The 27046-nt window shown below is 36.4% G+C and overlaps 1 protein-coding gene across 2 annotated transcripts; it reads left to right on the top strand.

Moving 5' to 3' along the window:
• Window positions 1-11017: 11017 nt before the first annotated feature.
• pold3 (polymerase (DNA-directed), delta 3, accessory subunit) lies at window positions 11018-25506 on the top strand. 2 transcript variants are annotated; one of them, XM_026938449.3, is made up of 12 exons: window positions 11018-11066; window positions 13953-14008; window positions 14100-14202; window positions 14368-14407; window positions 15293-15425; window positions 17331-17586; window positions 20664-20736; window positions 20818-20992; window positions 21210-21319; window positions 21439-21524; window positions 22683-22758; window positions 24976-25506. In XM_026938449.3, the coding sequence occupies exons 3-12, from the start codon at window positions 14101-14103 to the stop codon at window positions 25191-25193; spliced, it is 1269 nt and encodes a 422-aa protein (XP_026794250.3). In that variant the 5' UTR covers window positions 11018-11066; window positions 13953-14008; window position 14100; the 3' UTR covers window positions 25194-25506. The 2 variants fall into 2 exon arrangements, with proteins under 2 accessions (XP_026794250.3, XP_026794249.3); XM_026938448.3 differs by lacking the exon at window positions 11018-11066 and adding an exon at window positions 11701-11854.
• Window positions 25507-27046: the final 1540 nt, after the last annotated feature.

The following is a 27046-nucleotide window of genomic DNA, read 5'->3' as shown; positions in this document are numbered from 1 at the left end:
AAAAAGTTGGCGAAATTAGCTGTTTCCCACAGCTGCGATACAGTTTTGGTGTATCGCAAAAAAAAATCTGCTCTTGAGCCGTTTCCATACATAATTTTGTGTATATCGCATATTGTGTACCTTTTGCATCCCACATGTCCTCAAATCTTTGTTAAATGAAGAGTATAGAGAGAATTAAGTGAAATTGGCCAGTTTATTGTCAATTTAATTTCACAAATAATTGCAATTGTATGAAATATCATAAGACGAATCCCATGAGTCTGCGAGAGACCTTGCGTTTTGGGAGGTAGTGGTGGAGAGACGCTTCACAGAAAGTCTCTGGCTGCAACATTTTAGAATGTTACGGCCCACATTTGGGATGTTGTGCCAATTAATTGGTCCTGATGTTGCGCCCATTGCAGGTTGCCACCAGCCACCGGTTCTGAGCCGAAAGTGGATTGCCATTGCCCTGTTCAAGCTGGCATCCTGCGCCGAGTACAGAGTAGTGGGGGGGAAACTTTCGGGGGTTAATAAAATGACCGTCCATCTGTGTGTATATGCTGTGTGCACAGCTATTAAAGAAAAATGAATGCGGCATTATATCATCAGGCTGCCAATAGCAGAGGACAGTGAAATTACATACCATAATTCCTTGGCAGATCTCGTGCCACAGGTTTTTGATGTGCTGGTTGGCACACACATCCCTATTTTTACCCCAACAGATGACTAAATTCTGTCATCTGACACATTTTTATTTTTTTTGTTTTTGTGTGAATGCCATTTTTCCAAACTATTTTTTTGCAACATAGAATTGACAGAGAATTTATGCACTAAAGTTAACAGTTAACAGTTGTGAAGCTTTATCGTTAATTTGCTTTTAGCTATATCGCTAAACATTTCAATGCGCTACACCTTTTTTCACAAAAAAAAAAAAACTCTTGGAAGGAAATGTAGTTATAGAACTACCTGACTATATAACTCCCTGAATTGTATTTTATAGTGATTATAACTAGAAACCACTATCATTCCAAGCAGCTGTCATTCTGCGTCTATAATTGTCACTCTGCTTTCACCCATTTTTCATTTATGCCTTTGGATATTTTACCCCCTCCTGCTGTTAATTAGGAGATTTAACAATAGTTAAACATGTTTCAAAACCAAGGGCTATGGACAGTCAAAATGACAGATTATCAAATATTTGCCATTCTTTCTATTAAGTCATTAAACAAATAATAGCAATGTTGAATAAACATAAGAAGTGAATGAATGAACCTAGGAATGAAACTAAATTCAGCAAGGTGGTGGCGTTGCAGGTAATGTTGCTGTCTCACAACTGCAGGATCCTCAGTTTGGTATTGGCATCAAGTGACTGTCTGTGTGGAGCATCTGTGCATGTTCTCCCTGTGTGGGTTTCTTCTGGGTTTTCTGGTTTTGTTCCACCTGCCAAAACCATCCTACTAGGTGGCTTGGCAAAAAAAAAAAAGCCAGGAGGTGGATTGGTGAAGATAAATTTCCCCAAGCTGTGAGTGTGTGTGCATGATGGACTGGTGTACCATCCAAGTTGTATTCCTGCCTCACACCCAGTAAGTGCTGGATCCACTACAAACTATCCTGATCAGGATAAAGCAGTTACAGAAAGTGAGTGAGTAATATATACTTCCAACATGGACACCCCTGAAGTCATAGAACAGATTAGGTAACTGTTGATTCATATAATGTGTATATACACTCACCGACCACTTTTTTTAGAAACACCTACTGCTCATTCATGCAATAATCCAATCAGCCAATCATGTGAGAGCTGCGCAATGCATTACCTGCAGATACAGGTCAAGGGCTTCCATTAATGTTGATATCAAATAACAGAAATTGGAGAAATGTGATCTCAGGAACTTTGACCATGGTATGGTTGTTTGAGTATTCTGGTTCTGAGTTTACACGGAATGGGATGAAAAACAAAAACATCCAGTAAGTGGCAGTTTTGTGGGCAGAGAAGTCAGAGGACAGTGACCAGACTTGTTAAGACGGATAATAAAGCTACTGTAGTTCTTTACTGCAAGAAAAGCATCTCAGAAGGTACAACATGTCAAACCTTGTTGTTGGTGGATGTGCTACAACAGTAGAAGACCAAATAGGGTTCCACTCCTGTTAGCCAAGAACAGGAGCAGGTCATATTTAAGATTGGAAAAGCTTTGTCTGGTCTGATGAAACTCGATTTCTGCTGCTACATGTAAAAGGTACAATGAGAATCTAGCGACAACAGCATGTATCAGTGAACTGAATGCCACAGCCTATCTTGAGTATTTTTGGTATAAATAAAAACAGGAAATGTCAAAGAAACAAACTGTGACTCATTTGACATTAACTGCCTTCAGAACTCACTGTTATATCCCGCTTGTTAAATATCATCAGGACACTGCTCAAACGAAGGGAAAAATTAATAAAATTAAATCAATTTTTTTGCTGCAAAAAAACTGCCTCATACTTTTTAGTTTTCCATAAATTATATCACTTAATAATTTCAAAATATGGGTCTAAAGCAAAGCGTTGCAGCAGGTCTAAGGAAATCATCACAAGGGAAGTAATTATTTTCCCTGAACATTATTTTCTAATGCCTCTGCCTTGAAGAAGGGCTACTGCATTAACTTGTTACTTTATTTCCTAGAAGTGTTAAGTGGGCTCCAGCCCCCTGGGCTGAAAATGAATCTGGAAAATAAAAACATAAGGGACAATGGGGATAAGATGAACAACTTGCTAAGATCTAATTATTACTAGGCAACTGTGTATAAACACAAAACCTGTGATAGCATTTCAGGAAGAGACAGCTATTTTAATGAAACTATTGTGGAACAGAGAGTAACTTATCCATGAATGTCCCTGATACCATTGGTATGAGGAGTACATGGAAACAGAAATTTCACATATTTTACAGTTTAATTGGTGCTGTCAATATTTACTGCATTTGGCAGACGCCCTTATCCAGCGTTACTTATGTTTATCACATTCATACAACTGAGCAGTTGAGGGTTCAGGCCTTGCTCAAGGGCTCAACAGTGGCAGCTTGACAGTGCTGGGATTTGAAATAAAGACCTTCTGATCAGTAGTTCAGCATCTTAACTACCAAGCTACCACACAGTAGTAGTGCTTAGTGTATAGTAGTGCATAGTGCTTTTGGGTCTCCGGCAGATTCACCAGCTGACATTCATGATATGCATCACACCTTGTGTACTTGTGTACATGCCCAGCCAGTAGAACCATAGGATGGTTTAGATTCTTATTCTGCCCTAAATTCCCAACTATGGGATTATGATGAGCTGCATGGAAAAGCAAGAGGGGTAGAGCCCTCCCCACACTCTGTGTCTCCCTGACATGGAGCTGATGGAGATGGCCCAGGCACTGCCTCCCCAGTCAACACTGTGCATATCCCATACCGTGCTTTGCTATGGCAGAACCTATCCACGAATCTTTCCAATATCTGAAAATCTGGCCAATTCATCCCAAAAAATGGTGGAAGGGTGGGGCAAGGTCTAACTGCCACCTCTACTCTATGCTATTGTCCCCAGAATTGAATAATGACTTGCACCAGCAGATACTTGTGAACATCCCAATGCACACACCTCACCGTCACCAATCATGCCTTTCCCAATGCCCCACACTGGGACAACCTGAGTACACCAAGGCTTGATATGTACTCCCTTGGATACTCACTGGTATGTGGTATGATCCTGCTTGATCAGGGAAGGCCTGTGGTGCATCAGGGATGGCAGCCTATGTCAGGTGGTGGGGGTATCGTGGTTAAGCATCAGCTGTGGCGGTGGGTTGAACCAGCAGATACTGTGTGATTGTTTCCACATGTGTGTTATTACTGGCAGACTATTTACTGTATGTGTAGGTTTTCCTATCAGTAGTGGCAGTAAGTCAGAGAGAGAGAGAGAGAGAGAGAAAGAGAGACGAAGTTGACACAGCACACATCACACGCGCGTCAAACTTGAACTTGAATGTGAACATGAATATAATAAGCAGGAAGGAAGCATGAAGCACCGTCAAAAGCCACCTGTCTCCCAAGTCCTCCTTTACCCACACATGGGTACTACACATTAAAGCCAAATTGAGGGCAGCATCCAAATGGAGCATCCAAATAGCAGCATGTGTCTGGTAATCAGACAGGGGTCAGTGTTTGGGTCAGATTCAACTGTGAATCAGGTTTTAATTCCATCAGCTAGGTGATGCCAGTGCCAACATGCAAAACGCATAGTGAGCTGAAGCAGCAATCTCATATTTGGTGCCTGGATTTAACTTCCCAAGAGCAAAGAGACACTGCCTGAACAAGCAGAAATCTTGCAGCATGCCATGTTTAATCATGCAAATAACCAAGAAGAGTATGTGTTATGGTTGGAGAAAAGCCACTCAAACACACTACCAGTATGTACCCACAGACCTGCTTGTTTATAATAAAATCTTGATTACATATTGGACATACTTTTATATAGTGTTGCATACAGAGTTCGGTTTTATTTTATTTTCTGATAAGGCCTTGCATAATTTTGATTTTTTTTTAGAACAGTGCAGGAGAATTTCATTACATTGAAGGGGCATAATTAGGGTTATAATGAGTCCTTTCAATAAGTAAATGATAGGAAGCAAAATTATTTGCAAAATTATTTGAGATCAAAGTTCATGCAAATGTGTGTGCCACATTTTGTATCACTAATGAACTTTACTGTTCATTACTCTTCATTATTTTGCTTTTTGACACATTGTTCACTCGCTATGGGTCTGAAGACTTGCCAGGACCTTTGCGTTATTTTTCACAGGCTGAATTTATTATTGTCCCACCTCTTCTCAATCCACTTATGTACGGCCTTAAACTTTCAGAGGTGCGGAAGAGGATTTTTCAAAGGCACAAACAGAAGATAAACATAATATAATGTGATAAAATTATTAATTGTTCCTTTCTATATTGTTTGACTGGTGTCTACACCATATTCATTAATATGATATGTTACTATATACGTGGAAACAATATCCCAAGACTCTTCTTTGATCATCATATTATGGGTCATCAGGTTACTAATAATTGCATATGACATAAGGTTAACATGTTTCTGTTCCTGAAAATAACTGTTACAGTACTCACGTGCTGAGATTAACTTTATGTCTTCACTTCAGTACATGATAAAACTTATCAACAAAAGACAATCTTTTAAATAGATAAAAAAAAAACATGATTAATTAAAGAACCTGTTTACCCAAGCTCTTTATAATAAAAACTTGATTACATATTAGACAGACTTTTATATAGTGTTGCATATAGAGTTCTGTTTTATTTTATTTTCTGATAAGGCCTTGCATAATTTTGATTTTTTTTAATTAATGAAAACCTATAACCAAAGTTGATGTATCACCTTGTACTATCTTATTTAATAATTAAATCACTAATTAAATAATATGTTTATCACTTTCTGTCAGTACCAAAGCAGTTAGTTTAATGAAGCACGTACATGATGAAAAGTACTTACAATGCAGAAATTAAAAACAACAAAAAATATAAACCTAAATAAATATGTGATTAAAAAAAATAATCCTGTCATGCCCTCTGGTGGACTCTGGCTGTAAAGCTTCTTCTAGTATACCATAGAAAAGACATATAGTCTTCATTATTCAACAGTCAATGCTATTTAGTTTTTCTTGCACTGAAATTGAAATGATTTACATATATATTATGGAAGGAATAACACATGATAGACTATGCTATTATACAAAAATAATACATGCCAGGGTAGTGTGACATGAAACGTATTATTTTCATATAGCAGCATGGGCCAAAGTGTGTTATTCCTCTTATACCCATAGCAACTTGCCAATTTACAATTGCTGATTACAATTTCTTAATTAATTAATGAATGACACATTGTGCTTTTTAACTGTTTATAGATTTAAAGTTGTGGAATATTCATGAGACAAATTAGTTCCTGTTATTACTTAAATTATAGCAGCTGTAATAAAAGGTTGTTTGTTCACCAGCTTTGCTTTTTTTTTTTCCTCTCTTGGAGTTAATAAGACAAAACAGTTTGTCATGTGACTGAGAACCCAGAAAGCACAAAGTCCTCATCATGAAGATTCTCCCATGTCTGGAAGACTTATTGACTGTTACAAAGTACTGACATCTGAGACTTATTCCATAAATGTTACCTAATTGTCCCTTTAGAGAAACCTTCTCCGCACTGATGATTAAGTTTTTCTTTGTTAACCACCATGTTTTTAAATACATTTATTATTAGCCTTAGATTGTGTGAAGTATCTGCCATGCAAGTCCCCTTGAATATTTTTAAATATAATTACTAAAACAACAAATCCACAAAATCCATATCCATATAGCTTAAAATCACTGTGTAAATACAAATGATTTAATGTGGGGCTTTCAAAAATGCTGAATGACAATCCAGGTAGGAACAATAAGTAAAAACATAGATCTGTCTGTAAATTGTGGCTAAAGACTTGACAACACAGTAACATTGCAGGGCTGCTGTGGTTTTGAGGTCTTTTCGCAAGCAACTCTTGTAAATGGCAAATATGTGTGCTTAAAATCTAAAAAAGATGCCAGACCATAAAGTAGTGAACAGCTGTGTTCTTGCAAACTTATGTGTACGGATAAATACCACATGCACAGGGCTATTTTCGAGTTTAATAAGTAGGACTATTTGCTCAGTAATGAATAGGGTTTTAAGTGGCCAAATTGAAGTGCCCACATTAAAAGGAGCAGATTAAGCAAGCCAATCAAAATTTTTCCCACATGGGAGCAATAAATGTCTAAGATATTCCTAGCAGACATTCTTGCAAATGCTAAGGGTCTTTTTTAAAAATAACAATAGAGTCCCTGCTTTCTCTCATTAGCCATCTATTCACTGTGGAGCTTTACCCCAGAAACTCTCAGGAATTGCAGTGCCTCATGTGTTTCTGCTGTATTGCTGATTTCACTGACATCATTTAAATTATATTTGTATAGCACTTACACAAATGACAACAGATATTGTCACCAGACAGCTTTGGATAAATCCGTACACAAATTTAGATCCTAATGAGAGGCAAAAAAACTGCCTGAGATGACACCAGGAAGAAAGCTTGAGAGAAACCAGACTCAGAAGGGAACCTGTCCTCTTCTGGGTGACACCCAGTAGAGAATTTATAAATAATTACTGTATACAGGTTTAAGTGAACATCACTTAGCATGAGCATGCTGTGAATAAGAGTACTAGGATGAGCACAGGACAGTCTTTATGATTACAGCAAGAGTTATTAGGTACAAATCTACATTTTCCAGGTGAGATTATACACTAAAGCATGGAAGAAATGAGACTCAGACATAAACTGTTTTTGGGAAGTGCAGATTGCTAGGGTACCCATGTGGGATCATCCGCAGCAGCAGAAACTGAGTCACAAATGCACAAGTTCCAAGCAGAAGTGGAGCATAATAATTACTGACTGCCAGAAAAAAAGTTTCACACAAACAGTGAAAACACAATAAAACTTTTTTCTGATACTCAGTAATTTTCCTAACCTGTTTTTGAAGTAGTTTAGAGGTCAGAGACTTTGGCAATGAACCAAAAGCCCAAGGATTCAAGCCTCACCAATAAGTTTCCCTGAACATTCTCTTCTTTAAGAAAGTATATCTACTAATTGTATATGTGCAAATAAAATCTATGTGTCATCTGTTGTAATGGACTGTCTGAATCTTTGAGATTTTGCAAATGCTTACATGAAAATTAGAACCATTGTGACTACACTGCATATGTTTGAGATCAGCTCTTTTCGCCACTATGATAATTTGTTGCAGCCCCTGTCATGTGACATATTGGTATGAATCCCCCACAGTGGGCTTAATGAATGTGATTAAGAACAGCATTGCTATTCATGCAACTGCATAATGCAATTCTGACCTGGTCATCCAGATTCGAAGTCACCTTATTAGATTCACTCCTCCCTCCAAAATATGGGAAAATAAAACAGACTAACCAGAATATTAGGCCAGTTGAAGTATTACTACATGAAGAGCAAGCATGAAACCTCAGTGTGCACTGCTTCTGATCCTGCTGGTCGTCTTAGCACTGCACTGTAAGTTTTGTCAACATGCTTTGGCTTTACTTTAATACACAAGTTTATGTCTGTCTCTCTCTCTCTGTCTATATATATATATATATATATATATATATATATATATATATATATATATATATTTTTTTTTTTTTTTTCTATCCTTCATGTTGCATAGCTTTGTGTAGCTGTGGGTAAAAATTCAAATGAAATACAATAAGGAGCAGGATATCTTTTTCTGTGGATACTACTACTACTACTTCTAATAATAATAAAAATAATAATAATAATAGCATTTAATTTATAAGGATATTTCAGGGTACTCAAGGACGCTGTACAGACATAGCATAGATCATAAAAAGAATGCAATCATTTAAATTACACCAGTATTGTTGAGTTCTTAAATCTGAAGTTGTGGATTAATTTCCTGTAACAGCAGTGCTGACATTATTTCCAGCTGTAATACAAATAATATGTTTACATAATAGACTCATTCTAATAAGTTAACAGATAATTTAACAAAAAATATATAATCATTACGTATACGTATAATCAAACGTATAATCAATCGTATAATGTGATGTTTATTTAACATTTCTGTAAGGAGTCATAGGTGTCAGAGCTTTGTAATGGCTTCTAACACTGGAGACAGAGGAGTTTATGCATTACAGTGTCTTAGTAACATGGCAAGCTGCATTTTCTTATATCAAGAGAGAGAAAAAAGAAAGGCTGGTGAGGGATCAACTACGAAATAGCTGTGAAAATGTAAGTGATAACAGGATCTAACATGTCTCACAGATCTTCCAAGACATTAAATGTATAAAAACAAGACGCTTCATTCAATAATAGATTAAAAATTGTAATTGCTGGCAAAATCATTGTGGTGTAAGAGGAATCAAACACTTCAAGATGTGCAGTTATAGGAAATTAATCCACGGTGCGTTGGTAACAGTAACTCCACTTTGTGTTGGGCCATATCACACCACCCCAGTGTGGATTATTTTCCAATAACAGCACTCCATCAAGTATTTTATTCCGTACTTGTGCTACGTCCATAGGGGTAAAAATGAATGTCATTTGATTTAAGCTAAAGGAAATGAAGCTCTGTCGTTCCCCTGGAGCTGTGCTGCCCTGAGTGGAGTTTGCAGACAAGGAGCGTGTCTACCTTCAGAACTCTACTTCGGACCGTTAGGCTGTGGGAAGGGATTTTTGTGAGTATCATGTTTATGATAGTCCTATTCATTATAAACATTATCCATATCACAAAGATCATGTTTTAGGCATAAGTAACACTGCCATTTCTTTGCACTGTCACTATGTACTGTGACTATGTTTTGGTTTTTTTCTTGCCAGATGCTGTGTGTCTTATTTCCTATGACTGCTGAAAATTAAATTAGAAGGGGGTGGTACCTGAAGTGCTACCCATCATGTGAATTTAATAACAACCAAATCTGCAATAAACAAGCCTTTTAAATGAACCAAATGTGTGTGTGTGAGTGCAAATTGTCATTTTCAGCAGCTGCTATTATTGTTATATGGTATTGCTGATTTATTAATAGGTCATGCTTCATACATACAGAATTAGGTCTGAATAATGTTCCAGTATTCAAAAAAACCTTTACATTGTGTATAATATTAAATACTTGATATGTGAAAAAATGATATGTGATATGTGAAAGATGATATGTAATCTCATGGAAACCTGCATGACATTGCTTTGGAGTCATATTGCATTCATAACTCTTTATATTTTTTTGATAAGCCTCACAGCCTCTTAACACTTTAATTAGTGTCACATTAATTAATCAGAGTTGTGTTTAATCCATTTTCATTTACCGTGAATACTGTTGATGTGAATTTTCGGTAGATGGACAATGGGAAAAAACCCACAAACTTTAACTAAATGACAGTAATAAATAAGCGCCAGCTGTTGGACAATAATATTTTAGAGTTTTCAGTTAAACAGATTGTTTACTGGAATATCACGTGCCCTGGAAAACACACAGAAATAGATGGACATTTTATAAGTATGTTACTCAACACCAAAAAACTATGGCTTCAAGTCTTATCATAGTAATAAATTATCTCCTGTGACCAAGCATCAGCAAAAAAAAAAAAAAAAAAATCTTTATTTTGCATAAAGAGTTGTGTCATTTTTGGCAGGCCCGGTGTACGTAATAGAATGGTCAACACGACATATACTTTGAAACAGTGAACAATATCAAATCACAATATGTGCTAGTGAGTTGCCTTTTTACATTCTACATCCAAATGTGCTCATGGAAGACAAACAATGTCTTAAACTTTAATATTTAATGTCAAGACATGTGGTTCAGTATTCTTGGATTATGAAGCCATTTCACAGGATCTTGTGTCTCCCTAATACATATAACATTTCATGCTTTTCCTCTAATTATAATGCCATATATAAAGCATAATATAAAGCACTTTAGCAAGAAAAAAGTAAGTTTTCAAATCAATTTGGAAAAAAATATTTTAAAAAGATCTGGATTTTTTCACCTGAAAAATGGATTAAATGATGTAGACTACTGTATATATATATATATATATATATATATATATATATATATATATATATATATATATATATTGTCCAAAGAGGTCACCTATATATGATTGAGTAAACAGCCAGCATTGCAAACAAAATTCCATCATAATGTTTCCATAATTTTCAAGTTTATGATATAGTATATGATTAAATATGTATGTAAATGAAGCACACTGCTTAAACCCTCTGGCAATTTTAGGCTATACTAATTATATAATGATTTTCAGCCTAGGCCACAGGTTCCCAAACATGGGCCTGGAATGCTCCCTGTCCTGTACATTTCCCTGCTCCCAACACACCTGATTCACCTAATTAGCTAATTAACAGTCCAGTTTGAGTTGAACCGGGTGCGTTAGAGCAGGAAATACACTAAAATATGCAGGACAGGGGGTACTGCAGGGCAGGGAACCTGCAACCTGTGGCCTAGGTAATCCTCAAAATACACTTTTTATAACATTTTGCATAGTGTCACTCATCTGACATTTTAAAATCTAAACATTTTAAAAAATCAATGTGTACATTCTGAATTTTAGTAATGATCTATTTTTTTAAACTATACACAGACAACTCCAGAGTTGAGGAGACAACACTGGTGTTTCTGCAGGAGTTTCTTCCTGGTGTTCTCTGGTTTGAGCCTGAGCTTGGGTTATTGTCTGTGTGGAGTGTCACATGTTCTCCCAGTGTCTGTGTGTTTCTTCTGCGTTCCCTGGTTTCTTCCCACCTCCCAGGAACTGGGGTGGATTGGCTACACTAAATGTACACTACTACCCTAGCTGTGAATGTGTGTGCTAAGTGCCCTATTGACTGATGTCTCACCCTGAGTGTATTCCAGCCTTGTGCCCAGTGTCCCTGGGACAGACTCCAGATCCATCTCAAGCCTGATCAGAGTAAAGCAGTAATGTATAAAGAATGAATGAATGTTTTATTATATAGATAGAAATACTGTATACAAAAATTCACAGCCTGCAATACGCAAAAAAGAAGAAGGAAAGAAACAGGCAGTAGTTGAAAGTGTGTACTCTCTGGTCCGTGGGTTTACTACGGAACTGGCAACACTGGTCTCCCCTCTACAACCCACGTGATCGGAAGTAAATAAAGTTCCCGCGTTGTTTCGTACAGGGAAGAGTGTGTTCCCAGGGTGGTCAACGTTGCACTACGATGGATGATCTTTATTTAGACAACATTGACGAATATGTTAACGATCAGAATAAAATTGTAAGTTCTACATTGTATTTTTTAGGCGTATTATTGCTTTTCGTTTGGGATAACTTCCGTTTATTAGCCTAACACTCGAGAAAGCTAGCTAGCACTGCAGTGAAGTGTGTTAAAGCCATGAGATCTGACAGGAAAGTCATACTTCATCTTGGTTATTTATTTGAAATTTGCACGGAGGGAAATATTGTATTTAATTTTGAATAATAATGGCGTTACTAGCTTCTCTGCGTATGCAGATATAACTGACTGAGATGTCTAGTCGGTGGCGCAGGTTTTCCACGTTCTTGCATGTGTTTTGCATGAAATAGTCCCAGGGATTGGGTTTTCACTAGTGTCATGTGTTTTTGGAAGTTACTACTATATTTCTTCTGTTTTCTGATTCGTCACCGTTATGTAACACTTCTAGGGTGCCTAATATATTATTATAGTTTTAATCAGTTTTAATCCATAGCCCCAGAATAGTAAGAATATACATATATCTATCTTATATATAAGAACTGAGATAAGAGGATGCTGAAGCTGTGCGCATGCGCAGTCATCTGTAAGGAAAGCAAGCATTCTTGTGGAGTTCTGGGCTCTGGATAGGGCTAAGTGCTGTTGGTGAATATTTATTAGAGATTTATTATTATTATTTTTTTTTTCAATCCTCATTGTGTACATGTAGAATATCCGTTTCCTCAGTTTTGCCTTTTCCTATTAAAATGGAGCTGAATGGATAATGATCTTATTTGCCTTAGTAGTGTTTCTGTAACTGTGGGAGAAATTTTTTACATTGTGTTGTGAATACAAGAACACAAATTTGACCTTTTTTTTAAGCCTAGGAGTTGTTCTGGAAAGCTGTTGTGTATTGCACTGAAAAATACTCATTTTAAGAGCCACCTACTGCATATAACATTTGTAATATTTAACATATAAGGAACATGCATGCTGTTATAGGAAAATAATCAACAACATGGTGGTGTGATCATGGAATTATTTTCCTATAACTACATGTCCCAAAGTGTATTATTTCTCTTATACCACAGCAATTTGGCAATGATATATTTTTTTTTTTAATATAATATATTCACAATTTGGGTGCCATTACTTACTGAATGGCTAGTCTTGTCTTAATTTATTCATTTGTTTATGTTTTGGCTTTCTTCCAAGTCATTAATATGAAATGACAAGTGAAATGTTTCACAAAATGGGAATTAAATTTCTGTATGTAAGTGAAATAAATTAGTTAAACCTGATAGTATAATCCGTATATAAAATTCATATACACAGTAAGTCATCATCAATTATACAATTTGCAGCCAATCACATGACCTTCATGAGCATCAAGTCTGTGCATTAGTACAGGTGGAGTATTTATCGTTATATTTAATGTTGTGGAATGACCGCGAAACATGTTAGTTACTGTTATCACTTACATTATAGCAGATATAAACAGTTGTTCCTCCACCTGCATCTGTTTTACTCTTTCTTGAAGTTAATAGGAGAAAAAAAAAATGCAGCTTGCTAAGGAAGCACGACGTTCACTGTTATGAAGACTTTCTCATGGTGGAAAACTTGTGCTGACACTGAAGACTCTTACAAAAATATTAAATAAATCTCTCCTAATGGAAAGAATCGCCATATCCGTGTTAAAATAGAGCATGTTTTTAATCCTTTTATTATTAATCTTAGAATATGTGGTGTGTCGACTATACAAGTCCCTGTGAATGAGATACTAAAGAAATGATGATGCATTAGAGTGAGTGCATTAACATAAACTTGTCATTTGCAGCTGCATTACTGTCAGAGGTGCTGTTATAGAAAATTAATCAACACCTGACCAATCAGAATCGAGAATTTAGTAGCGCTGTGGTGTAATACCCTTTAATTGTACAATGACCTTTAACAAGAAAACTTAACATGGAAAATCTGTAAAGATTTTTTTCCCCCAATATAAAGTGTACTAATGTATGCTGAATGTGAATAAACTTGGTGTCGGTTCTAAAACTGACAATGCTAATGTTAAACCATTACAATATACAGTCCAGTTATCTTCCCACACATTTCCCATTATTCATATGTCATTATTAACCCAATGATATTGATTTTGTCCAAACAGGTCACATATAAATGGTTGAGTCTTGCTCTTGGTGTCCATGTTAACACGGCTAAACAGTAAGTCTCTGTCTCTGGTGGCAATCTTAACATTTAATTTCAGCTAACTCTTCTTGTTGTTGTTGGATTGAATTTGTTGGATTTGTTGCAGAATGCTTTATCACTACATAGAGCAGCGACGGAAGGAGCGGTCTGGAAACACTCTGCATGCAACTTACTTGGTGTCTGGAAAGTGCTTGGAGAACGGCAGCATGGTGAGCTTGGACATTCCTTTGTGTTTGAATTAACAGTTATCAGAATTATGTGATATCTTGGACAGACATTGCTGATAGTAAACAATGAAAAAGTATACATGGTCATTAATATTTGTGCTTTCACAAATGAAGTACATTTTATGATTTTTCTGTCATTTCCTCTAGTGTCATAAGGTTTCACTAGTGCGTGAAGACAAGCTTGAGGGTATGTTTCTTTACATTTTCTACTATTTTCAAACACCAGTGACTATAAGAGGACTAAAATGTGTACTGAATGACAGTTAAATATGCTAAACGTCAACATTAGATGTTTTCCACCACGTGTGTATGCTGAAAGCTCAGTGCTTTTTATTAATTCTGCAGTACTTTTAATTATTTATGTATTAAAAAGTAATACTTTTAACCATTTATAGTTACACTTAATGTTATGGACTGTCAAAACATGTGTGGAGTGATAATAAGAATTAACTTTATAGCAGCTATAAACAACCCTCACCAGTCTCTCTTTTTTCCCTTTCTTGATGTTAATAAAAAAATGCATTGTCTGCAATCTTGTATTGGAAACCTCAAAGAACACCTTTAGCTCTGACTGTTACAAAGTGCTGAGACTGGAGACTCTTTCCAAAAATAATAAATAAATTCCACCTTACAAAATATCAGCAGTTATATATGCTGCTTTTTTAACCCGTTTATGTGGCATGTCCCCCATACAAGTCCCCGTTTTTAACTATAGAAATGATAATAAGCCTATAATTTGCCTTGCGGCTGAGTTATTTTCCATTTAATTATTATTCTAAGCCCAAATTATATCATTGGGTATTTGAGTTTTTTTGAGTATTAGAAGAATTTTGTATTGACTGCAAAAAAGACTTCATTAAAAAAATCTTAGATATTAAGTTAACATATTTTTATGTTCTGTGCCGTAAGCACTGAGTGATTAAATGATTCTGTGTTTAGTTTTTTTCTTTTTTTCTATCACACTGGTATTAAATATTAAGCATTAGATCTTGGTGTCAGCACTGGAGTTGAAACTTTTGTTTTGTATGTGTGAGCTGATTCCTTTGTGTCCTCATTCTTCAATTTTTTCCAGATGTAAAATCCAAACTGGATGTGACGATTAGCGTGCATGTGTACAGCGTGCAGAAAGCTGAGCTGAAGGACAGTGCGCCACTTTACAGTACTGACTACGATGCTATGAAAGAGAACCTTAAGAACTGCAACAAGTATGTAACTTTATGACTTTGTGATTCTGATTGGTCAGGTTTATTTTAATGTGGGTGTTCTAATACCTTATTGAAACAGAGAAACAGTTCATTCTGTAAGAGATGTTTATGTAACATTTAGAGAAGGAGTCTCCAGTGTTAATGCTGGACTGTTTATAGCTGTTATAACAAAAGTGATGACAGGAACTAACTTGTTTTGCAGCTGTTTCACAACATGAAACATAACTATATGTGGATAAAAATTTATGATGTGGTGTTTCTTTAATAAAAAAATTTCAGGATGTGCTTTTATATGGAAATAATAAACTTCGGGGTGGTAACAATAACGCAGCTTCATCATGACACCCTGTCACTGATTATTTTCTTATTACAGCACACCCCCAAGTGTTTTATTCCTTACTTTACACTCTGTGTCTAGGCATATTGGTCAGAGTATAGCAAAAGTTAAGTGTTTTTTTTTTTTTTTTCTTCCGTTTTATAATCATCACCTTTATCCAGTGGTGTGTTGCGAAGGCAGCTGGTATAAGCTAGTTTTGATTGGAACAGACAGAATATTTCCCTATTTTTGTATTTCTGGAAATTTTCAGTTTATTTCCTTTCAGTATTTTCCCAAGTGTAGCATCACCTGATGTATCTCGGACTCCTTAATACCTTATCCAACAATTTAAGGCAATTGAAGGCAGATCATTTTATATCTCCCAAACAACAGTGAGTGTCTACTGTCTGCTATTTTACATATACACTCACAGAGCACTTTATTAGGAACAGTGTACTAATACAGGGTAGGGCGAAGACTAAATTGTGTAGACACAGGGCAGGTTGGGTCCAGTGATTCATGCTGTTGGCGCGAAATTCTGACTCTACCATTTGTGTGCCTCAGCAGAATTCGAGATTCGTCAGACCAGGCTACATTTTTCCAGTCTTCAACTGTCCAGTTTCGGTTAGCCTGTGCCGACTGCTTAGATTTCTGTTCTTGGCTGATAGAAGTGGTTTTCTGCTGTTGTAGCCCATCGAATTCAAGGTTTGATATGCTGTGCATTCTGAGATGCTTTTCTGCTCACCACAATTGTATGGAGTGGTTATCTGAGTTACTGTAGCCTTTCTGTCAGCTCAAACCAGTCTGGCTGTTCTCCGTTGACTTCTCTCATCAACAAGACGTTTCCGTCTGCAGAACTGCCTCTTACTGGATGTTTTTTCTTTATTGAACCACTCTGAGTAAACTCTAGAGGCTGTTGTGTCAGCAGTTATAGAAATACTCAAAACAGCCTGTCTGGCACCAACAATCATCCCAAGGTCAGAACCACTGAGATCACATTTCTTCCCCTTTCTGATGGTTGACGTGAAGATTACCCGAGGCTGCTGGCCCGTATCTGCATGATTTTATGCATTGCACTGCTGCCACACGATTCCCTGATTAGATAATTGCATGAATGAATAGGTGTACAGGTGTTCCTAATAAAGTGCTTGGTGAGTGTACATGAAAATGATGTCACATGTGCAGTTGTGGAAGAACATAAACTACCTAATCAAAATTATTTAGAACACAAAAGATCTATGTATGGACATCCATTAGTAATGAGGATTGTCTGATTTAAATATTTATCTTGAGTCACTTTTAAAAATTTGAATCACTTAGAACACTTAAAGACCTAAAAACTATTAGGTTGAGTCTCATTCTGTAATCAGGTTAAATATTAACTAATCAAGCCTTTCTATTCGGTTATACAAAATGACAGATGGATTTGATACTGGTTAGTCAATAGAAAAGTACTACTAACAGGGAAAACCTAAATTGTCATGTGTAATTGACAGGCATTAATGGAGCTCTGTCATATTGATTTTATAGAAAAGAGGACCGCCTTTTTTTTTTTTTTTTTTCCTAACAGAGTATTTCACTTTTCATAGGTACAGTGCGATTCGCTGTGCCGCTGCTGTACAGATGTCCACAGCAGAGACAGAGAGGGCTCAAGAAAAGGTCATGTCTACTGCAGCTGACAAAGAGGCCACTAAACCTGTCATCAATAACTACACAGCACCTGCATCCAAACCCACCTCCAAACAGCCGAAAGGCATCATGGGAATGTTTTCAAGTAAAGTAGCTCCTAAAGGTGAAGAGCAGAGCAAAGAGGTGAAGATGGAGCAGACAGATGATCCATCTCCTGTAAGTAAACAGTCATAGCACACTCGCCCCAAAACATAATTTGGCTCAGAGACACCATTTTATTATCCAGATCACTTCACATGTACAGTTTGGCCTTCAGCAGTATTGTGAGAAGAGTGATACCAAACTATCGTGCTAAGGAAGAAAGTTATTAATATTTTATATAGCTATATTTATATATAAATAGATATAAAAAGTTTACACACACCTGTTATAATGGTAAGTTTTTGTGATGAAAAAAATGAAACCAAGATAAATCATGTCTGAACTTTTCCCACCCTCAATGTGAAGTTAAAACATAAAAAAATTAAGTGTAAAACATTTAAGGGAAAAATAAAAAAAGTTACTATAACCTTGTTGCTTAAGTGTGCACACATAATTGGGGATGTGGCTGTGTTCACAATGAACCAATCACATTCAATCTCATGTTCAAAAGTAATTATCATGCAGCTGTCATCAACGAAATTATTCTGATTAACCCCAAATAAAGACCAGCTGTTTCTGTAGGATTTTCTTGACATCTTGTTTTCATCTGACTGCTGAAGCCATGGTCTGCAAAAAAGCCTGTACAGGGTCCCACTGTCGAAAGGAATCAATCAGGAGAGGGGTACAAAAAATTTCCAAAACATTAGATGTAGTATGGAACACTGTGAAGGCCATCATCAACAAGTGGAGAAAATGGAGCAAAACAGTGAAATTACCAAGAACAAGATGTTCCTCCAAAATTTACAAAAGGACAAGACAGAAACTTGCCAGAGAGTCTGCCAAAAGACCAACAGCAACAGTAATGGAGCTGCAGGAATATCTAACAAGTACTGACTACTCTCTGCATGTGACAGCAATCTCTCGTGTTCTTCACATGTCTGGGCTGTGGGTAGGGTGGCTAGACAGAAGCCTGTTCTCACAAAAAAAAAAAATCATCCCAAGCATGTGGCAAAATGTTGTATGGTCAAAATGATGAGACCAATTCCAAAAGGTACAATAATTCCATAATTCCTAAAGGTATGTTTGGTGCAAAAAAAAAAAAGAAAGCACGTCACCAAAAGAACACCATACCCACGGTGAAGCATGGTGGTGGCAGCATCATGCTTTAGGGCTGCTTTTCTTCAGCTAGAACTGGGGCTTTTATCAAAGTGGAGGGAATCATGAGTAGCTACAAATACCAGCTGATTTTAGTGCAAAACATTCAGGTGTCTATTATTAAGCTGAGGATGAAAAGGAATTTCACCTTTCAGCACAACAGTGACCCAAAGCATACATCCAAATCAGCAAAGAAATGGCTTAACCAAAAGAAGATTAATGGTTTTGAATGGCCCAGCCAGAGCCCAGACCTGAATCCAACTAAAAATCTGAGGGGTGACATGAAGCGGCCTGTGAACAAGAGATGCCCTCACAATTTGATGGATCTAGAACATTTTTGCAAGAAAGAGTGAGAATATATTGCCAAGTCAAGATGTGCCTCACTGATACTCTTACCCAAAAAGACTGAGTGGTGTAATAAAATAAGAAGGTGCTTCAACAAAATATTAGTTTAGGGGTATGTATACTTTTGCAACTATGTTATTGTAAGTTTTTGTTTTCTTTTCCCTAAAAAGTTTCTGATAGTTTTTCACTTTATTTGTGTACTTTGCAATTGCACATCAAAGTTAGGAAAAGATCTGTCATGATTTATCTTGGTGTCATTCTTTTACTTCACAAAAACCTGCCGTTTTAACATGGGTGTGTAGACTTTTTTTAAAATTTTTTTTTATATATATCCATTGTGTATGAAATTATGGCTGTTTTTAGCTCTGCAATGTTTTTCCTTTAGTCCATTTTTATAGATAACAATGTGTTATACATTTTACATATTTTATTTTACGTGTTGGTCACATTAGAACTCCAGTGTAGTGTTCTTTTTAACGGCTAATTTGAATTTAGTTTTAGTCCAGACTTTCGACAAAAATAGTAAGTAATTGCCATATTTTTTGGCATTTGGTTATTATTAGCTTCAGTCTAGATTTAGTTGATGGAAAAGCTGCAGCAGTTTTAGGTTCTAGCTGAAACTCTCACACGGCTATTCCTTGATGGCTCCTTTAGCTTAACAAATGTACACTACAAAAAGTAAAAATAAATGTTTTTCCAACTGTTTATCTTGACTACAAAGCGTTAATATATACACATCAGTGACATCTGGCAGTGAGTGTGCACATGACTACAGCTGAGCTTTCCTGTCTAGCCTCTTGCTATGTGCACCCAAGCATATAGCACACAATACATCACAATTCATTTTCACAGTGAATGTGCAAACAAGAGGGGGAAAAATTTCACTGTTTGTCTAATTGACCAGTTCTGGGATTTTCACCCGGGAAAACCCTTAACATGGTGAAATTTTTACAGTTTTTAAATATATTCTTCAGAACATTACAGTCTTTACTATATTGAAAGCTTCTCTTTTGCATGTATCTCTACCAATAATAAAGTTCTAGCATTTGAAAATCTGGTTTTACTCAAAATATTTCAGACTGACTAGAGTGCAGCAGCATCACAAACATTTAAACAGCCAGTATCTGTTTACAAACCGAATTGATTAGGCTTCTGTCTGTTTTGATACATCATGTAACTATCCAAAAAACCTTATCAAAGCATGACATTCACTGTGTAATTAAACCAGACCTCAGTCTGTGGCTAGACATGAAAAATGCTGTTCAAGAATGGTCTCCGTCTAATTGAGCAATTTTACTAGGAAGAATGATGAAAATATCAGGATCAGCTGTGCAAAGCTGATAGAAACATATCCCAGAAGACTTGCAGCTGTATTGCAGCCAGAGGTGGTTTTACCAAATACTGACCCCAACAAATGTTTGGATTTTTGGATTAATTAACCATTGTGTCAGAAAAAAATAGTTCACATCTTAAAATGTTAGACATGTTGTATAAATCAAATGGTAACAATCCTAAATAAATCCATTTCAGTTCCAGTTAACATTACAAAATGTGGAAAAGTTCAAGGGAGGTTTCTACTTGTGTGAGGCACTGTATGGAATTCAGAATTCAAATCTAAAATCCTCTCGTAATAATAAACATTTCCATTTCAGGCTGAAGGACCTAAAACCAAGGTGCTTTCCAAAGCTAGCACTTTGAACAATTTCTTTGGGAAATCAGCAGACAGTGAGTATTAATATCACTATTAAACTGAGTCACCAAGCTCTCATTTCCATCACTGACCTCCTTTTAATCTGTGACGTACAGAAAAGCTTAATAAACCAGACAAAAGCATAAAAGAAAAGGCAGATGGGAGTCCAACATCATCAGCTGTAGGGAGCACAAAACAGTCAGGCACTTCTTCCAAACCGAAGCAGGACATAAAGGAGGAATTACCGAAGGAGGCTGAAGTGATTAAAGATGACTCCAAAGAGACCCGGAGGTAGGCTTTTAGATATTCACTCTCTGGAATGAACTGGTTTATTTAAGAGCATCAGGCAATATAGGCATTTTTCATTATATGGTAAAAAATGTTGTCATTTAGACATTATTATTATTGTACTGTTTTAAAATGTGTTCATATAGATATAGGTGCAGCATTTTGATTAGTGTTGTGACTGCCATGATATTTCTTTAAAACAACAACAACCTGCAAACAGTAAAACGAAGCGTCTGGAGCATTCGGACAGTGAAGATGAGCGAGTGGAGAGTCAGAAGAAAAAGAGACGGAGGATAAAAAACCCTCAGCCTGACAGCAGTGATGATGAGGGTAGGTGAAACAAATGTGCTGCCACCTGCAATTAAAACACAATTCCCCCTGCAGGAAATTTCCCAATAGTTATTTCAGTGCAAACAGCCTGATTGACAGCGTTCATCCTCTCTCCTTAGTAATTCCAGATTCTCCACCTGCACCTGAACTGCACACACCAAGTCCTGAAAAGCATGAAAAGCATAAGAAGGAGCCTGTTTCACAAGTAAGAATCTGAAATGTTGAATGATCACATTTTTGTTTCTTTTTAGAACAAGCATTAAACGATGAATAAATATTAAACTATTTATTTGTTAGTTAGTTTATTGTGCTTGCATATAAGAAAGCTACTCGCACAGTGAAGCTGGGCCATGTTCCTGTTTAGGCAGACACAGTGTTTAATTTGCTTGACATTTTCCTTTTCATGTCAAAATGAAAAGTATAAAGACCTTTATGGTCGTAGAGGTCTGCATGTGTATTCTATTTTATTCTATTATACATTTATATACTTAAATATTATGTGTAATGCCTTATATGTACCAGACTGCAGACTGGACATGTTTTAATTCTGTAATAATTGTATAAAGTAAGTTTATACATTCGACTGGTTGCTTATAAATAATACATTCCTGCAAATGACAATTAAATATCACTTTATCCAGTACATGTTTTATTTATGCCTGTTAGCATGTATCTGTCTTGTCCACTGAGTTTTGGTGGTAAAATTTATTTTTTTCAAATCCTGCTAGGATTTTCTTGTAAGCAATGATGGCAGTAACTATGTCTAACTATGATGAGTCAAACTGTGATGAGAAAAAAATACCTTTATTTGGCTTTGGAGGCAGAAGTGCTTTGCAACTTAACAACACTGGAAACTATGTAAAGTTACAGCTTTGCAAATCAGTTAATGTCTCTGAAATATCACTGATTCTGAAACTTTCATTTTTCCACACCAGTCTCTGCCTACTATCTCAGTTATTTTCATTTGCCCCCTAAGCTGCTTCCTGATTGGTTGAGTGACGAAGCACTTGATATTACTTCACATTTTTTCTGAAAACAAACTTTCTTCTACTTTTGACAGCACTCGGCTCTCACTGCTACATTAATGTGACTGTACAGTAACCTTAAATATAACAAGACATCCTTGTTTCAATTAATAACAAAACCAAATTTATTTCCATATATTTCTATAAATGTAGCTCTACAAAGGTCTCTTGTGTTTTAAATGAGCAGCCCTGTGGTTGTATTTGGGTAATTTGTCCCTCAGTTTATTATCTTTAACTGGTTCTCCTCAAACCATCATTTATTATTGTGATATAGTCTGAAAACTGTGTAAATAACATGCCCTGAATTGCTGATGTGTGTCTTCTGTTATTTACTGCAGGGCTCTGAGGGTAGGACGAGGAAGAGGAGACGGGTATTAAAGTCCCGCACATTTATTGACAGTGAAGGCTGTATGGGTACGTAACGGTTCATTCTAAATGTATTCGTAAGTTCACAGATCACCTGAAACTCAAAAATTACATACCAAGTACTGTAATATAAAACACTTGGGAGCATGCTGTGACAAGAAAATAATCAACAGGGGGGTGTGATGAAGTGAAGGTGCTATTACCACCCTGACCTTGATTATTTTCCTATAATAGCATGTCCCAAAGTGTTTATTCCTCTTATAAACCAGCAATTTGGTAATGAGAATTTTTAATTTATTAAAGAATTATGTCATACTTTTAACTCTATAGTTAGATTTAATGTTGTGGAACATCTGTGAGGCAAGTTAGCTCCTGTTATCACTTGCGTTATAGCAGTTATAAACAGTCATTCCTCTTTATAATCCCTCCAATTGCCTCACTCCGCACGTGGACACAGTTCTGTGAAAGCCAGCAGAATGGCGTCATGCTGCTCTGTCTAATTAATTTAATGGTTCAAGGTTCAGAGAAGTGAATATTGAGGTTTATGTTTAGAAAAGTGAATATTGAGGTTTATGTTTAGAAAAGTGAATATTGAGGTTTATGTTCAAGAAAAGTAAATATTGAGGTTTATGTTTAGAAAAGTGAATATTGAGGTTTATGTTCAAGAAAAGTGAATGTTGAGGTTTATGTTTGGAAAAGTGAATATTGAGGTTTGTTCAAGAAAAGTGAATATTGAGATTCAGGTTTATAAAAGTGAATATTGAGGTTCAGGGCTGTATAATATATTTAATATTAAGGAAATATTTACTGCTTTCAAGCTCGGCCAAACGACAGGGCCATTTTGTGTAATTTTCCCCGCTATGCTGCGCTACGCCACTTCGCTAGCGCTACGAATTGGTGCACACAACCTACCTGGTTTGTGCCCCGCTTGAGACGCTTGAAATCGTAAATCTCCTCTGTCCTGAAGACTTTCTCGTGGTGGAAAACTTAATAGAAACTTAATAGAAACCTATGATTGGCAGCTGCAATAATGCCAGACAGAGATCGCAGGAAATAATAATCTGTCACACTGACAGACAGGCCTGTAAAAATTCCACCATTGTCTATTTTTGTCAGACTTTTTTTTTTTCATTTGCTAGTTGAGAGTTGCTAGTTAACAATTGAGACATTTTTCACACAATGACTGTGTCATCATATCTGGTAACGAAGATCAGCATACTTTTTGCCACTTTAAACATTGTTTAAACATGCGTTTGCACGAGTGACAATGAATGTGAACCATCTATTAACAGTATATTCTGGATTAAGGTAACCAGTAACTAGTTAGCTAAATTTTTCACACTTGACTAGCTAGCTAGTTCATTTAAGTCGCAGTAAACTAGCAAGCTAGTGTTGTCTGCAATCAGAGCATGTATGATTGTGTGATAAAACTCGTCACTTAATAGTATTTTAATGTGTCTCTGGAGGAGAAACAGTTGTATAGTTGTGTTCTGTAGCAGGAGCAGGTCCTACACACTGCTACCTTTTCTGAGTTCATGTCACACACATTGCTGGCATTTGGAGTTTGCCAAAAACATTTAGCCAGATCAGATATTTCATTTCTCCATTCAAATCGAGAGGCTGTAGCCCCATGTTTTTTGCGTTTACAGCCAGTCATTTAGGTGGTTTTTGTTGAAATTTTGGCTACAGATGTACATGCTGCCTCGTAAAATGCTCACTCTTATCCCGGCAATTAGCACAAAACCATTTCTTTCTCACAAGAAAATGAGCGGGAAATGAGTAAAAAAAAAAAAAAAAAGTATGGATGTTTGCATGAATTATTTGTGCATTTATGGATACTGCAGTGATTGTTGGGTGTATTTGCTGCCATTGTTTACTATCTCACAAGTTTTGAAACACTACTACATACTGTTCATTCGTAAACGTGGAAGTGAGCAGTTCTGCTGTTGCCAGTGGTGCTAAATGCGAGCATGCAGAGGGATTTTGTGCTGGTAAAGTGCTGTTAGAGCAGTTTTGATGTTCTGTGTCTATGACAGAAGACAAATTGATTGGAATGGATAGATTGAATGCCTTATTTTATATTCATCAAAATGAAGAATGGCCTTTTTTCCATCAGTGCTTTTTCAAAATTCGGTAAATGATGGAAAATTTTTGGTTGAAGCAACCCCTGTGTCAGAGCTGCTTTTATAGAAAATTAATCAACATCAGAATTAAGAATTCAACTGCTCTGTGGTGTAACTGGGTTTCCATCTGTGTTTAACGTAGTGACAGAGAAAGGCTACGAGAGTGAATCTTACTCAGAGAGTGAAGACGAATCCAAGGCAGCCACTCAGCATTCTGAGGATTCAAGCTCGCTCAAGCAGCCATTTGTAAGGACGGATGAGGAGAAAAAGGTCAAAGAGAAAAGTCAGAAGAAGGCTCCTGCTGCTGTGAATAAAGCAACAAAACAAGCATCTATCGCAGGCTTTTTCCAAAAGAAATGAACTTCTTATTTTGGCTTTCTGTCTGGGTACCGCTGTGATCTTCCAAGACTGGATATTTATCGTACTGGACTTCAGTACAGTAACAAACCAGTAGGTGTCCCTGTAAAGCTTATCAGGTGTTTTGGTCATTAGTCCTTTTATAGAGGAAACCACTGAGATGCTGGGAATATGTTTGTAATGCCTATATGTGAAAAATTTTCTTCTGGGATTATTCTTAAAATCATCCATCACTGGTCACTGAACATCTCTGAGTACTGTGACATTCTTTGTCCTCCTGAATATCAAATATTAAAACGTTACTATAAACAATAAACTTTGTCACACTGTCTTCTATTTCTAATCACTTCATCCTCACTATCCTTTTCATGCTCCCGTCTTCAGTTCTTTTCTGTACTTTGTGGGACTCATTGATGAATTTTTGTGCCATGTGTAGTTCCTAAAGATGATATAATTACTTCAGAAAGCTTGCTTTTTCTGAGGTTTATTTGCCTTTTGCAGAATTTGTGCTTGCCAAAGCTTTTTCACATTTCTACATAACGTCAGTCTCTGGCACAGTTCTTGGCCTCATTTCAGGGGGGGTTGTGATTTATTAAAACAAAACTGACAGTTTGAGATGGCATGAATCTGGAAATGTGTAATGAAGCCTCTCTGATCTGCTGCCACTTATGTGAATTTGAGCTTTTCATGCCAACCAGAACTTTCCCCCTACCTTCTTTTCTCCCTGCCAGTCACTAAACTTTATTTTTATAGAGTTTAGTCAGCGATTATTAAAGGTTAATGTCGTTTTAAAAGAACACTTCAGCCAAAAATGAAATGTACACCAAATGTAGTTAATCATCCAGACTCTTAGGTTTTGTGCTGGAGTTACGATGCTGATGCTAAGTATAGGAAGCTTCTAGCCTTCATTTTAGCACTGTATAAACTACACTGCCTCAGAAATCATTGTTTGCCACAGTAATACTATTTGCATTAAATACACAAATCAGATGTGAATGAAATAATCTTCTCTCTTTGAATTAAGACCTGAGGTAGAAAAGTGATTCTGCTTCAAGACAGAGCCTTTATTTTTCTTTCATCCATTTTCCTTCCACTTTTCCTAATGGGGTTGCAGTGGCAACAGACTGAAAAGGTCAGTTCAGACTTTCTATCACACACATACTTGGTGTGTGCTACAATGGTGCTACAAGTACTTTTAGGTCTGTGATGTCCTTTTTTTAACCAAAATGTATAGATGTCCCTGCATATGAGGAAATATGAGATACTGAAACAACTCCAAAACACTAGTACAACTACATCAGCTTTGGAGCAGTGATGGTATAATGATTAAGTCTTTGGCCTGCTGATCAGGTTATGAGTTCAAATCGCAGAACTGCTAAGCTGTCAATGTTGGGTCTTTAACCCTCAACTTCTTAACTGTTTCCTGTCTCAGTTATAGTCGTTTTAAATTAAAAAAGCAAATGCCAAATGTAAAATGTAAGGGGTATGAGTTCAAATACCACATTTTGGGTCTTTTAGGTAAAAATGATTATAGTGGTCAGTTTTCAGATTTGCATCTATAACATGCCTTCTACACTGTAGAACTAACGATGACAAACTCAAGAGAAGCATGTTTATTTCACTGTTTCTGTCCACGTGGTCTGTGACCACCTCCTTATCTTAAATTTATCAACTTTGTGCATATTATATTATATAATATCATATTATATATCCCTGAAAAGCTTGTTTCTGCCAGTATATGCAACTTGATCGGTCATCTTTTATCATTATAACATGCATGTCAGTTTACTTTATAAACCATATAAACCTTAGTAGCTGCAATGGAAACACATCATTTCAAAATAATTTCAAAATAT

This window comes from Pangasianodon hypophthalmus, chromosome 15 (genome assembly GCF_027358585.1).
Source record: "Pangasianodon hypophthalmus isolate fPanHyp1 chromosome 15, fPanHyp1.pri, whole genome shotgun sequence".
Taxonomy (NCBI): Eukaryota; Metazoa; Chordata; class Actinopteri; order Siluriformes; family Pangasiidae; genus Pangasianodon; species Pangasianodon hypophthalmus.
The sequence above is the reverse complement of the archived record's forward strand: the minus strand, read 5'-3'. Positions and strand labels throughout refer to the sequence as shown.